General features: G+C 47.0%; 1 protein-coding gene across 2 annotated transcripts; it reads right to left on the bottom strand.

The window, feature by feature from the left end:
* Window positions 1-255: 255 nt before the first annotated feature.
* On the bottom strand, window positions 256-9,980 carry MTRES1 (mitochondrial transcription rescue factor 1). Of its 2 annotated transcripts, none has more exons than XM_059941482.1 (4): window positions 9,605-9,980; window positions 6,802-7,283; window positions 4,784-4,856; window positions 256-773 (listed from the first exon to the last, which is right to left on the bottom strand). In XM_059941482.1, the coding sequence occupies exons 2-4, from the start codon at window positions 7,269-7,271 to the stop codon at window positions 594-596; spliced, it is 723 nt and encodes a 240-aa protein (XP_059797465.1). In that variant the 5' UTR covers window positions 7,272-7,283; window positions 9,605-9,980; the 3' UTR covers window positions 256-593. The 2 variants fall into 2 exon arrangements, with proteins under 2 accessions (XP_059797465.1, XP_059797466.1); XM_059941483.1 differs by having other exon boundaries at window positions 9,929-9,957.
* Window positions 9,981-11,216: the final 1,236 nt, after the last annotated feature.

Here is an 11,216-nt window from a genome sequence, read left to right on the forward strand (position 1 = left end):
TATCAACCCCATGCTCTAAACAATTAATTTTAAGTGGGCCCTAACTAGCCCATTTGGAATTAGTTGGAACAACTTTACTATCCAGACTTCTGGAGACAAACTGAAGGGAACTAAGGCCAACATGTTTGTTAGTAATTCAGAGAGGCCAGTGCTGCTCCCCTAAGGAGATAAAGGGGACCTTGACTTAGCTTGGTTTTGCCTTAAGAAGCCTGAACCCAGGGAAGCTGGTTGACGGGGATAAAACTGAAATGAAGACACTAAGAACAAGGCCAGTTTATTTTACACTGCCTCCTGAGGTAGTTAACGTGGGAAACAGCAGGCTGGTCATGAAAACCCTCTCTGGGCTTAGTTCATTCAGCGCATGTCTCACTCATGCTCACGAGGTCAAAATGTGAACAAATGAAGCCTGGGAGGGAAATCCAGGCCAAGGGAAGCGTCTATAGGAGCCACGATACAAATGCTGACTTCCACAAAATTGGCTCAGGAGAGTCCACAAATGGTAGGAGAACTTTATTTTAATAAAAACGTCCTCTTTTTAACCTGGCCCCTTCCCCACCACTAGAACGCAGCTTTATCGCTAAAAAGCAATCCATTTATTTGAGCGTACTCTTTTTAGGCAATTTTAACTTTTTCCACCGCCGTAACACCACTCTGTATTTCTCACTGCTGGTCTTCTCTTCAAACACTTTTTTCAGGAGAATCCGCATCACTGTCTCTGTTTCTGCTTCTCTATCCTCTCCAATTAGAAGATCCAATGTATCTCCCACTTTCACCTGAAAATTGAAAACAGAACCTTCATTACATTTTGGGAAACTCGGCCAATGCAAACATCTCTCCTTTGAGTTTTCACTGGGCGACCACCACCCGGGGCACAGGTGACTCCTCTGTAATGGTCACTTCTCCCTAGTGCTTCCAGGTGTAAGGGCCCCCCTCTCCGGGCAGATGCCTCAGACCCATGTGGCTCAATAGGGGCCAGTGTCCCTCCTTCAGGCTGAGACAACTGGCTGCTTGTGGACAGGGCCGTGTGGCTTCAGTTTTCACGTCTATTGCATGACTTAAGGAAACACTTGAATGGAAGCATTTATTTTGGTAACAGTGGCAAAAGATGAAGCGGGGCACAACCTTAGAGGTTATGAGCACAGTAATTACTACATGCACTGAGAAGACAATTTTCAGTGTTAACACTTTCACTGATTTCAACACAGTTAAGCTACATCATCGGGGACAGGGCACAATTTGTTGGAAATCTGTCACAGTGGAACAATGGTCAGCTGTACCTCCTAAAGAAATCGAAGTAAATAAACTGCTTTCCAGCATTGGCTAGCGCCAGTGATGCCACATCATCAAGAGGAGACAGGACTCAACGCACAAGGATGGAATGCCACAGAAAAGAGGGTCGAGTTGGATGCTGACTTGGGTTAAAAGGGCTGAGATCAAACCCGTTTTTGTCCAGATGGGAGCTTTGGGTTCAGCGAGTGCAGGACATGCCCTGGGGGCAGTCACATCAGTGCTGCCACGGTGCAAACAGCCCATGAGACACCTGGTCCTGGCAGCTCAGGATCCCAGGGAATCTGCCCAGCAACTCAGGAAGGGACTAAACTGACCCAGATGCCATATGCTTCTACTAGAACACAAGCCAGGATGACCAGAGGCCGTCTCAGACCATTCACCACCGCTTCCAAGCCAAGGATGGGGGCAGTGGTGAAGAGATGGACAGAAAGACAGGGACAGACTCCCATGTGTGGGCCATGGACTCTAAGTGGGCACAGGTACCCATTTAAAAGCCTACTTGGGGGCTTCTGTTTAAGGAGCATGGTGCCAAATGCTTGTTTGCCTCATTTTTCAATGAATGCCCTGAGGCAGTCATAATTTCACGCTGTTGGGATATCTGTACCTCACTAGGGCAAGCCACCCACTCAAGGCTTCCGTAGGCCCAATACTAAGTCTACAACCTGGGAATGCACGCCTGCTCACCACGATGCCACACTGGTCAATCCAGGCAGCTGGATGTAAAACTCACAGGGGCTGATTTTAAACCATTAACTTTCTCCCCTCTGGGCTGAGAAGCAGAGAGACTCAAACCACAGTGAGGCATGAAGACTGCTTCTCCTTGTGGGTTTGAAGGCATCATCTGGGCTGGGCAAGGTGGGGGAGTGGGGAGTTGGGGGGAGGGGCGGTCAGTCCTCCTGAAGTTCTGCTGGATTCAATTTTTTTTTTTTAAATGACCATTCGCCCAAACTGTGTAGACATTTAAAATCAATGTTCAGAAATACAAGGCTTGGGAACTCTGCTTTACCTTTTTTGGCATAACTTTGTGTCATTAAAATTCATCTTTTAGTAAGTAATATACGCACATGATACAATACGTTAAAGGTATAAAAGGATATACAGAGAAAAAGGCAACCCTTCTTATGTATCCTTTCATAGATATACTATGTGCGATGTCTGCCCCTTAAGAGGAGAGTGGATCGTTCTGGTGGCTTTCTCCTAGGGCAGAGAATAGGGAAGGAATGTTTCTCCTTTACCCGGTCAATCCCAGGGAGAGGTGAGGTTAGGAAGGCTTCAGTCCCCATATTTGGGCTCCATACACCCTCTATTTAGGTCAACAGTTACCCAGCACCCACAGCACTCTGGGCCCCATCTGGTGTGCAACTCACAGAAAAAGCTCTGCTCAGCTGCAGGCAGCCAGGGTTAGAGCTGCAGCATCAGACAGGCGCCTGACCCTTCAGCCAGCAGCCAGGCACAGGCCCCACGGAGCAGGCCACGGAAGGGGAGGTGCTCCTCATTCCCTGCAAAGCCCTGTCCCTTCCACCGTGGGAGACGGCACAGTAGACACAAAGCAAAACTGGCTGGGATCAGGGGCTGTTCCAAGCATCTACATTTCCAATCTCCCCTTAGCTGCAGTTACTATGGCTACCAGGCCTCCTAGTAACAAGGCAGCGAGTGTTAATGCTGGCCCCTTCCTCTGCTGACCCTCAGGAGAAATCTGGAAGGCAGCCAAGACAACAGAACACCCAAGGCAGAATGAAGCAGCAGCAATTAGACTGTAGTTAACAGTATCTCAAAGCAGAGGGAGAAAAATAGATTGACGGTGTCTGTAAATGAGGCCCTGGCAGAGACACTGCGCACCAAGAACAGATCTTGTCTTTGGAACACTGCGGCTGGTGAGAAGGGGGCTGGGCTACAAGCAGGAAAAAGCGATTAAGGGACAAGAAGGACCTGATCTCCAGGTGCATGTCTGGAGTGCTTCATTTCCTGCAGCTCATTGAGCAAGGACTGACACCCGCAGTCTGAACCTGTCAGGTCAGGTGCCATCAGAGGGATCTGGGCCTTGTGACTTGGCGGCCAAGACAAGTACTGGGGATCCCCCCTCCTGTCCACTCAGCTGCAAGAACCACTCTGAGTCTGGGGAGCAGAGACTCTGAAGACAGCCTCAGTGCTCACCCAGGTCCATGGCCAATGGCTCACACCCTCCCATGTCCCAGGGGTACAGGATGCAGCTCAGGTCCTCCAATCCCAGGAGTGTTTTGAAATATGAAAGAAGCTAAAATAAAAACAACCTTCAAAAGTGTGTCTAACTTCCATGGAACGTTTATTCCCTGGACACTGACTAAGAGTTAGATCATGTCCGCCAACGCCTCATAGGTCTGTGTCTTCCAAACTTTTTAAGGGTCTCTGTCATATACTTTTTAAAATCGTTTTGTTAACTTTTACTATCATTATTATTTTTTCCAATTACAAAAGTGAGACATACTCGTAAAAAATTCAGAAAATAAAATGCATGAAGAACATATAACCCACAGTGCCCCACTCAAAGATAAATACTAGTAGTATTAATATTTTAATTCTATGTATGTATATATGTAACTTTTTACAAAAATACATTTTTAAAAGAACATATATATCATTTATTATAACACTGGATACTAGAAATACATTTTCTTATAACACTTGTGAGTGATTCTTTCACTTAACAACAGTATTGATATGGAGCTGTCAGGAAATACGGAACCTTCTTTTTGATGGCGGCCCTGCACACAGAGCAGTGTATCCAGCAGGTACTGGGGGTTGGGGGCTACTGCTGAGCTGAACAGAATTGCACATCTGCTCAGGTAGCAGCAGGCCAAAGAAACCTCTACATGGATTTAGCCTGATTATTATGATTTCACAGGGGCTAACATTAATGACTTAGAAGTTTAATAGATTTTTGCCAGTTCTGATAGTGACTTGTCTTAAAATTTAAAAAAAAAAGGGGAAGCTTCATCTCAAAGTCATTATGGCTGCAAAGAGCAAGTGGTCTGTGTAACTGAAGCTGTGTGACCAGGCCTGAGGGAGACCTTAGAGGGGGCAAGACAGACATACACGAGGAGCCACTGATGCCCCAAAGGAGCCCCGGGGGAAATTGGGGGAGGCATTAACTGAGTACTGGCAGAACAATAGACAAAAATATCTGGCTGTCATATTATCTCACCGTGGACTTCCCTGGTGGCGCAGTGGTTAAGAATCCGCCTGCCAATGCAGGGGGACACGGGTTCGAGCCCTGGTCCAGGAAGATCCCACATGCCGCAGAGCAACTAAGCCCACAACTACTGAGCCCACGTGCCACAACTACTGAAGCCTGCGCACCTAGAGCCCGTGCTCCACAACAAGGGAAGCCAACACAATGAGAAGCCCGTGCACTGCTACGAAGAGTAGCCCCCGCTCACTGCAACTAGAGAAAGCCTGGGCACAGCAACGAAGACCCAACACAGCCAAAAAAACAAAAAAACAAAAAAACCCTCACCGTTCTACTTTTCTTCCATAATTTTTCCCCGTTCAGCCTGAGTTCACCTTTGTAGAATGCATCTTCCACTTTGCTAAAAAAAAGAAAAAAAAAATCAAAGTGCTTTAAAATAGAAATATATTCAAAACAATTATATAATTTTGAGAAAAGTACCAGCTGTTTGTAATGCTTATCCTGACAGTGGCTGGCCTCCCCACAGAATCTCCATTCTGGGTGCTGGGAAAGTGAAAGTCAACTGCTTCCATATGCATCTAAACAGGGAGACCAAAGGGTACTGCCGAGTAGATGCCGATGCCAGCTGCTGCAAAGACCTGCTAGCGCTAGCAGGCAGGTAACCAGCGCCCTGCTGGGGCTTCCAAGTGGGCTGGAACCGGCATCTAGCGCATTCAGGATGGGCCCGGCGCTCTCCACGTGACTCCCCCTACAGCAGTCACCTTAGAGGTGGTAGCGCCTGTGATTCACGACAGCCAAAATGAGTGGGCACTCCCTTCCCTTCACGTGCTCTGAGAAAAACCAGGTACCCCATGTATGGTGAGGCTATTGAGAAACCCTCTGCTAATCTGCACTGAGATGGGGAAATTCCAATCCAGCAGCTCCTCATCTCTCTGAATTTGATCACTGGGGCAACCAGACCAGGGCAGGATACACACAAAAATGAGTGCCCTTTCGTTTTCGTGTTCTGACTCCAGGCAATTGACATCTGGGGTTCTCCTAATAAGAACAGCGGCAATTACTACTGTCGGAGAGGGAGAGGCCCCTCATGAGCCTGCCAGATTTTAGAGAACATTCAAGTCCCGATCAGGGTGCCTGTGGGTTCAGAGTTAAAAACTGAACTATGCCTTTAAATCAGGACATAAAGATACAAATTCCACAAGGGAATCTTTCTTAATTTATTATTCATACCACAATTCTTATCTTGCATGCAGTATGCACACAATGATTGCTAAAGGAATGAATGAACAATGAGGATCACTATTCTTGTATAATTAGTCTAGCAGAGAATGAATGAGAATATTAAAGAAATCTTGAAAGTTACGCTTAGTATCTCTATGCACTATATATGAACACACATAGTATTTTCATCATCATAGCTAACATACCAAGTACCCACTATGTGCCACACACTGTTGTAAATGCTCTAGGTAGATAGACTCATTTAATCCTAGCCACCACCTTCTAAAGCTGGTTCTATTACCCCCATTTTATAGATGAGGAAACTGCACAGAGATTTTTAAGTAACTTGTCCAAGGTCACACACAACCCGGGATTGAAACCCCAGTAGTCGGCTACAAAGCCTGCAGTCTTTTTTTTTAAAGATTGATTGATTGATTGATCGATTGATTGATTGCTATGTCGGGTCTTTGTTTCTGTGCTAGGGCTTTCTCTAGTTGCGGCAAGCAGGGGCCACTCTTCATCGTGGTGCGCGAGCCTCTCACTATCGCGGCCTCTCCTGTTGCGGAGCACAGGCTCCAGACGCACAGGCTCAGCAGTTGTGGCTCACGGGCCCAGTCGCTCCACGGCACGTGGGATCCTCCCAGACCAGGGCTCGAACCCGTGTCCCCTGCATTAGCAGGCAGATTCTCAACCACTGCGCCACCAGGGAAGCCCCAAGCCTGCAGTCTTAACCACCATGTTATACTGCTTCTGTTGATTCTAAGAGGTACCTTCTCACACTGTAGCATTTGTGAAACCCAGGTGCATTCTATGCTTGCTATATACATCTAACATGGTGATTCCTTTTTTCCTCAAGAAGCTGTTTTTACATCAACGGTTCATCTTACAGTTGATTGTGTCTTAGAATCAAGGAAATAATGCCATGTGGGATTTGCAGGCAGTCACTTGACTTCTTTGGGAATTAGTTTTCTCATCTATAGAATGAAATAATTGGAACAGGTTACCTATAAGATCCTTTCACATCTATGGTTACTCTTCAGCATACTATGAGCCATGTAATTGGTAATGCTGCTTTAAAATAACCAATAAGACAAGCGATTTTGTATTAAAACGCACATACTTACTTTCTTCCGATATCTAGGCCCGTCTTCAGGATAACATCGTATCGGAAGGACTGCACTACTTTGTCCAGGTCTTTATAGTCTCTGACCGCAGTGGGGTCGTCCTCTGGCTCCTCTTCCTGCTCACTCATCTCATGACGCTCACTCTCTTCATCAGAGTCCCCTTCATCCTCCACTTGTTGCAGAGTCTTTGTAGTGGATTTTTTAGAACTTACATTACTTTTGAGTCTTATGGAAAATGGGAAAATATATTCTTGAGATGTTAAAAGCCCTGAGAGTCTCAGTGAGAAAATGTTATGGAAAAATGTTTTATAATTTGAAGAATTTAACTTGGTACTAGACAAATATAAGTATCGATTCCAGGAAGCACAGTGTTTTTGTGAAGGTGTCCCTCGTAGCGCTCCGCAGAGCCCAATCCAGGCATCTGGCTTTCTTAAAACACCGCTGGGCAATCTGACACTAGTCATAGCCATGGCTCATACGACCTGAAACAGACAATAATTCAGTTTTACTTCCCAAGTGTGGTATCCTGGCATTCTTACAACATAAACCATACACACCATGAACACTTTACATCTAGTACTGTACTTATGCTTCCTCCTACAAAAGGCCATGTTGGTCCACATGTACCAAGGGCCATGCACACTGTACTAGGTGAGTCTTCTGGCTGTAATTAACGTGCTGACCTCACAGCGTGGTCATGAAGGTTGAATTAGATACTAATAAGTGTGAAAACAGGTTCTACTCTTCTCACTCCCCCAAATTAGCTTGGGTACTGATTGCTACTGAAAAATATTAACAATAGTTCTCAATGATTTTTTTCTTTCTTTTTGGCCGTGCCATGCGGCTTGCAGGGATCTCAGTTCCCCCACCAGGGATTAAACCCGGGCCACGGCAGGAATCCTAACCACTAGGCCACCAGGGAACTCCCTCAATGATTTATTTTAAAAAGGAAAATCTCAGGACGAGAAAGACTATTTACTGACATACATTACATCCTTACAATATTGACTTTGCAAAGGATACCAGATCATGACTTCATGAAAGCCAGTGAGTCTCTAAACTTTATTTCAATCTCCAACTCCAGCAAATCAGAGCTAGGAATGAGCAAATTGTACAGATCTGCATTTCACCTCCTTTCACATCTTCCCACTGTTTAACAGAGGCAGTAGCTAGCAGAGAAGAAGGGGCCTGGAGACCCACAAACTAGGTAATTGTTTCCTGAGGTAGAGGTGCTGACATGCCACATGTCCTGTGTGCTCCACTGGGAGGACTCTTGGAAGACTGCACCTGGTTCCCTCCAGACTTTGCCCCATGCATCTTCTACCTTGCATGTTTTATCCTTTTGCTGTAATAAATCATAGCCATGACCCACAGCTGAGTCCTGTTGTGTCTTCCTAGTGAAATCAATGAACCTAGGGGTGGTCCTGGGAATCCTGACAAAATATCCAACTGCCTATTCGACATCTCCATTTGGGTGCGTAACAGGCACCTCAAACTTAATTGGCCCGGAAACAAACTTCTGATATATCTCGAACCCCAAATCTGCTCTACCTGCAGCCTTCTCCATCTCAGTTAATGGTAACTCCACCCTTCTAGTTCCTGAGAACAAAAGCTTCCAGTCACTCTTGACTCTTCTCTTTCCCCCATACTCAGATCCATAATGTCAGGAAATCATGTGGCTTATCTCCAAAATATGTCCAGTGTCCCCTCACTTCTCACCATTCCCACTGTTACCACAGATTCAGGCCACCATCTATCACCAGGATTACTACAAAAGCTCCATTACAGTCTGTTCTCCATAGAGCAGTCAGAGTGTCTTTTAAAAAGTAATTTATATCATGTCACTCCTTCCCTCACAACCCTACAAAAGCACGGAGAAAAGCAAAATCCCTCCCTTGGCCTACAGTCCCTGTGTGATCTGGCCCCTCCATTTCCGCTCTGACCTCATCTCCTGCCTCTCTCACCCATGCTCACTCAGCTCCTTCCTGAAGATCCTCATACACAACAGGCACACTTCTGGGTAGACTCCTTTGTTCCAGCTGCCCAGAACACTCTTAGCCCAGATATCTGCATGGATAAATCATCTTCACCTCAATGAGGTCTACTCATTCCAACTCCATTTAACAGGTGTCTTGTCCTCCAAATCTCCCCTTGCCCCGTTCTACTTTCTTTCGCAATAGCACTTATCTGCTATGTTATATAATTTACTGCTCAATCCCAAGTGCCCAGAGTAGTGCCTGACACATGGTAAGTGCTTAATTAAATACTGTGAAAGTAGGTCAAAAGAACCGGTGCATTAGAATGAAGAACAATGATGGGGCTGGGTTGATGGGTAAGAGGCTAGATTTCCAAGGGCCTTTCCTATCAAAGCTTGGACTTATCCAGAACGCATGAGAGCTATAGCAAGACCTTAAGCAGGGAAGTGATCTGATGGGAGTGCTTTTTAAAAGATTTCTTTGGCGACAGCGTGGACGTAAGGGGAGTATCACGGAAGGAAGCCTGAAGGAGGTTTTGAGTGAGATCTTCAGGAGAGATATAAAATCGGTGAACTAACCGAAGGCTGTAAGAAAAACAACGACTGTAATGTAGAGGCAACGCTGTCCTTGACCTGCGGGACATTTGGAATCCCTCCATGTTCCTGAGCCTGTTAACTACTCCGTATGGAAAACCTGATTTAACTGCTTTTAGTTCAACTGCAAGTTGAACTTCTTTTCTCTTCTCTTGGAGACCTCAGAGGCTGACCAAGTGCTGAGATAAGGTCATGTTCCCCTCGCTCCCTCCCTACCCCCGTCGGGCTGCGCACCTTCCCGGGTCCTCAAGGTCAAGGGAAACGACACCAACGTCCTCGATCTCGCGGTCTGTCTCTGCAGCCAACAGGAGCGGCCGGGCCCACGGGCAGACGGCCTCGGCCCGCCGGGTTCGCAAGGCCCCTAAGAGCCCCCGGATCCACGGGGCGTCCCGAGATGGCCCGGCTGGGGCAGGACGCCAGAGACTCACGCGGAGACCTGGCAGGAGCGCGGGCGGGGGACTGGAGCTCGCCCTACCCGTATTTCCCATGTGCTTGCTGTGAAGCAACAGAAGCGGGAGCGGACACGGGGCACCGCACGCCGGGCAGGGGCTCAGTTACCTGTACGTCAGCGCCGCTCCCCCCTTCCCGCCCCCCCCACCCCACGGCTTCGCCGAGCTCCAGACTCCACACCCCGCCCTGCCCTTGCCCCTCCCCTTCCGCCGGCGCCGGCGCGGTGAGAGCAGGCTGGGCGGTGCGCACTGGCACGGCGGCGATGGCGGCGGCACAGCGGCCCCTGCTGGAAGCCGCGCCTCGGAGGACTGCGCCGGGAGGGCTGCTGAGAGAGAGTACAGGGCCAGCTCTGAGCTGAGCGGGGAGCCCACGCTGAGTGATTGATTCCACATTGTTGAAGAAAGCTTTTCTTTTTTTTTCTTTTTAATTAATTAAGTAGGACTTCCCTAGTGGCACAGTGGTTAAGAATCTGCCTGCCAGTGCAGGGGACAAGGGTTTGAGCCCTGCTTGGGGAAGATCCCACAAGCCGCAGAGCATCTAGGCCCGTGCGCCACAACTACTGAGCCTGCGCTCTAGAGCCTGCAAGCCACAACTACTGAGCCCGCGTGCCACAACTACTGAGCCCGCGCACCTAGAGTGTGTGCTCCACAAGAGAAGCCCCTGCAATGAGAAGCCCACGCACCGCAACGGAGTAGCCCCTGCTCGGCACAGCTAGAGAAAGCCTGCAGGCAGCAACGAAGACCCAATGCAGCCAAAAATAAAATAAATAAATAATTAAGTAGTTTATTTTTCATTGAAGTAGAGTTGATGTATAATATTATATAAATTACAGGTGTACAATATAGTCAGTCACAATTTTTAAAGGTTATACTCCATATTTGCTATATTCCCCATATTCTATAATATATCCTTGTAGCTTATTTTATACCTAATAGTTTGTGCCTCTTAATCCCCCATCTCTATATTGACCCTTCTTCTTTCCTCTCCCCACTGGTAGCAGCTAGTTTGTTCTCTACATCTGTGAGTCCGCTTCTTTTTTGTTATATTCACTAGCTGGTGTGTTTTTTAGATTCCACATGTAAATGATATCATACAATATTTGTCTTTCTCTGTCTGACTTATTTCACTTAAGATAATGCCCTCCAAGTCCATCCTCCCAGTTGGACACTTAGGTTGCTTCCCTATCTTGACAACTGTGAATACTGTTGCTATGAACATTGGGGTACATGTTATCTTTTCATATTAGTGTTTTTGCATTTTTTCGGAAATATACCCAGGAGTAGAATTGCAGGGTCATATGGTAGTTCTATTTTTAGTTTTTTGAGAAACCTCCATACAGTTTTCCACAGTGGCTGCATCAATTTACTTTCCCACCAACAGTGTACAAGTGTTCCCT

The sequence above is a fragment of the Balaenoptera ricei genome, chromosome 12 (assembly GCF_028023285.1).
Source record: "Balaenoptera ricei isolate mBalRic1 chromosome 12, mBalRic1.hap2, whole genome shotgun sequence".
Taxonomy (NCBI): Eukaryota; Metazoa; Chordata; class Mammalia; order Artiodactyla; family Balaenopteridae; genus Balaenoptera; species Balaenoptera ricei.

What these genes read in the sequence shown, in the direction of transcription:
- MTRES1 (XM_059941482.1), bottom strand. Translation starts at nt 7,271, where the DNA reads ATGGCTATGACTAGTGTCAGATTGCCCAGCGGTGTTTTAAGAAAGCCA. An exon ending in GGCCTAGATATCGGAAGAAA is followed by an intron (nt 4,857 to 6,801) that starts GTAAGTATGTGC and finishes TCTTTTTTTTAG; the next exon opens with CAAAGTGGAAGATGCATTCT. An exon ending in TATGGAAGAAAAGTAGAACG is followed by an intron (nt 774 to 4,783) that starts GTGAGGGTTTTT and finishes TTCAATTTTCAG; the next exon opens with GTGAAAGTGGGAGATACATT.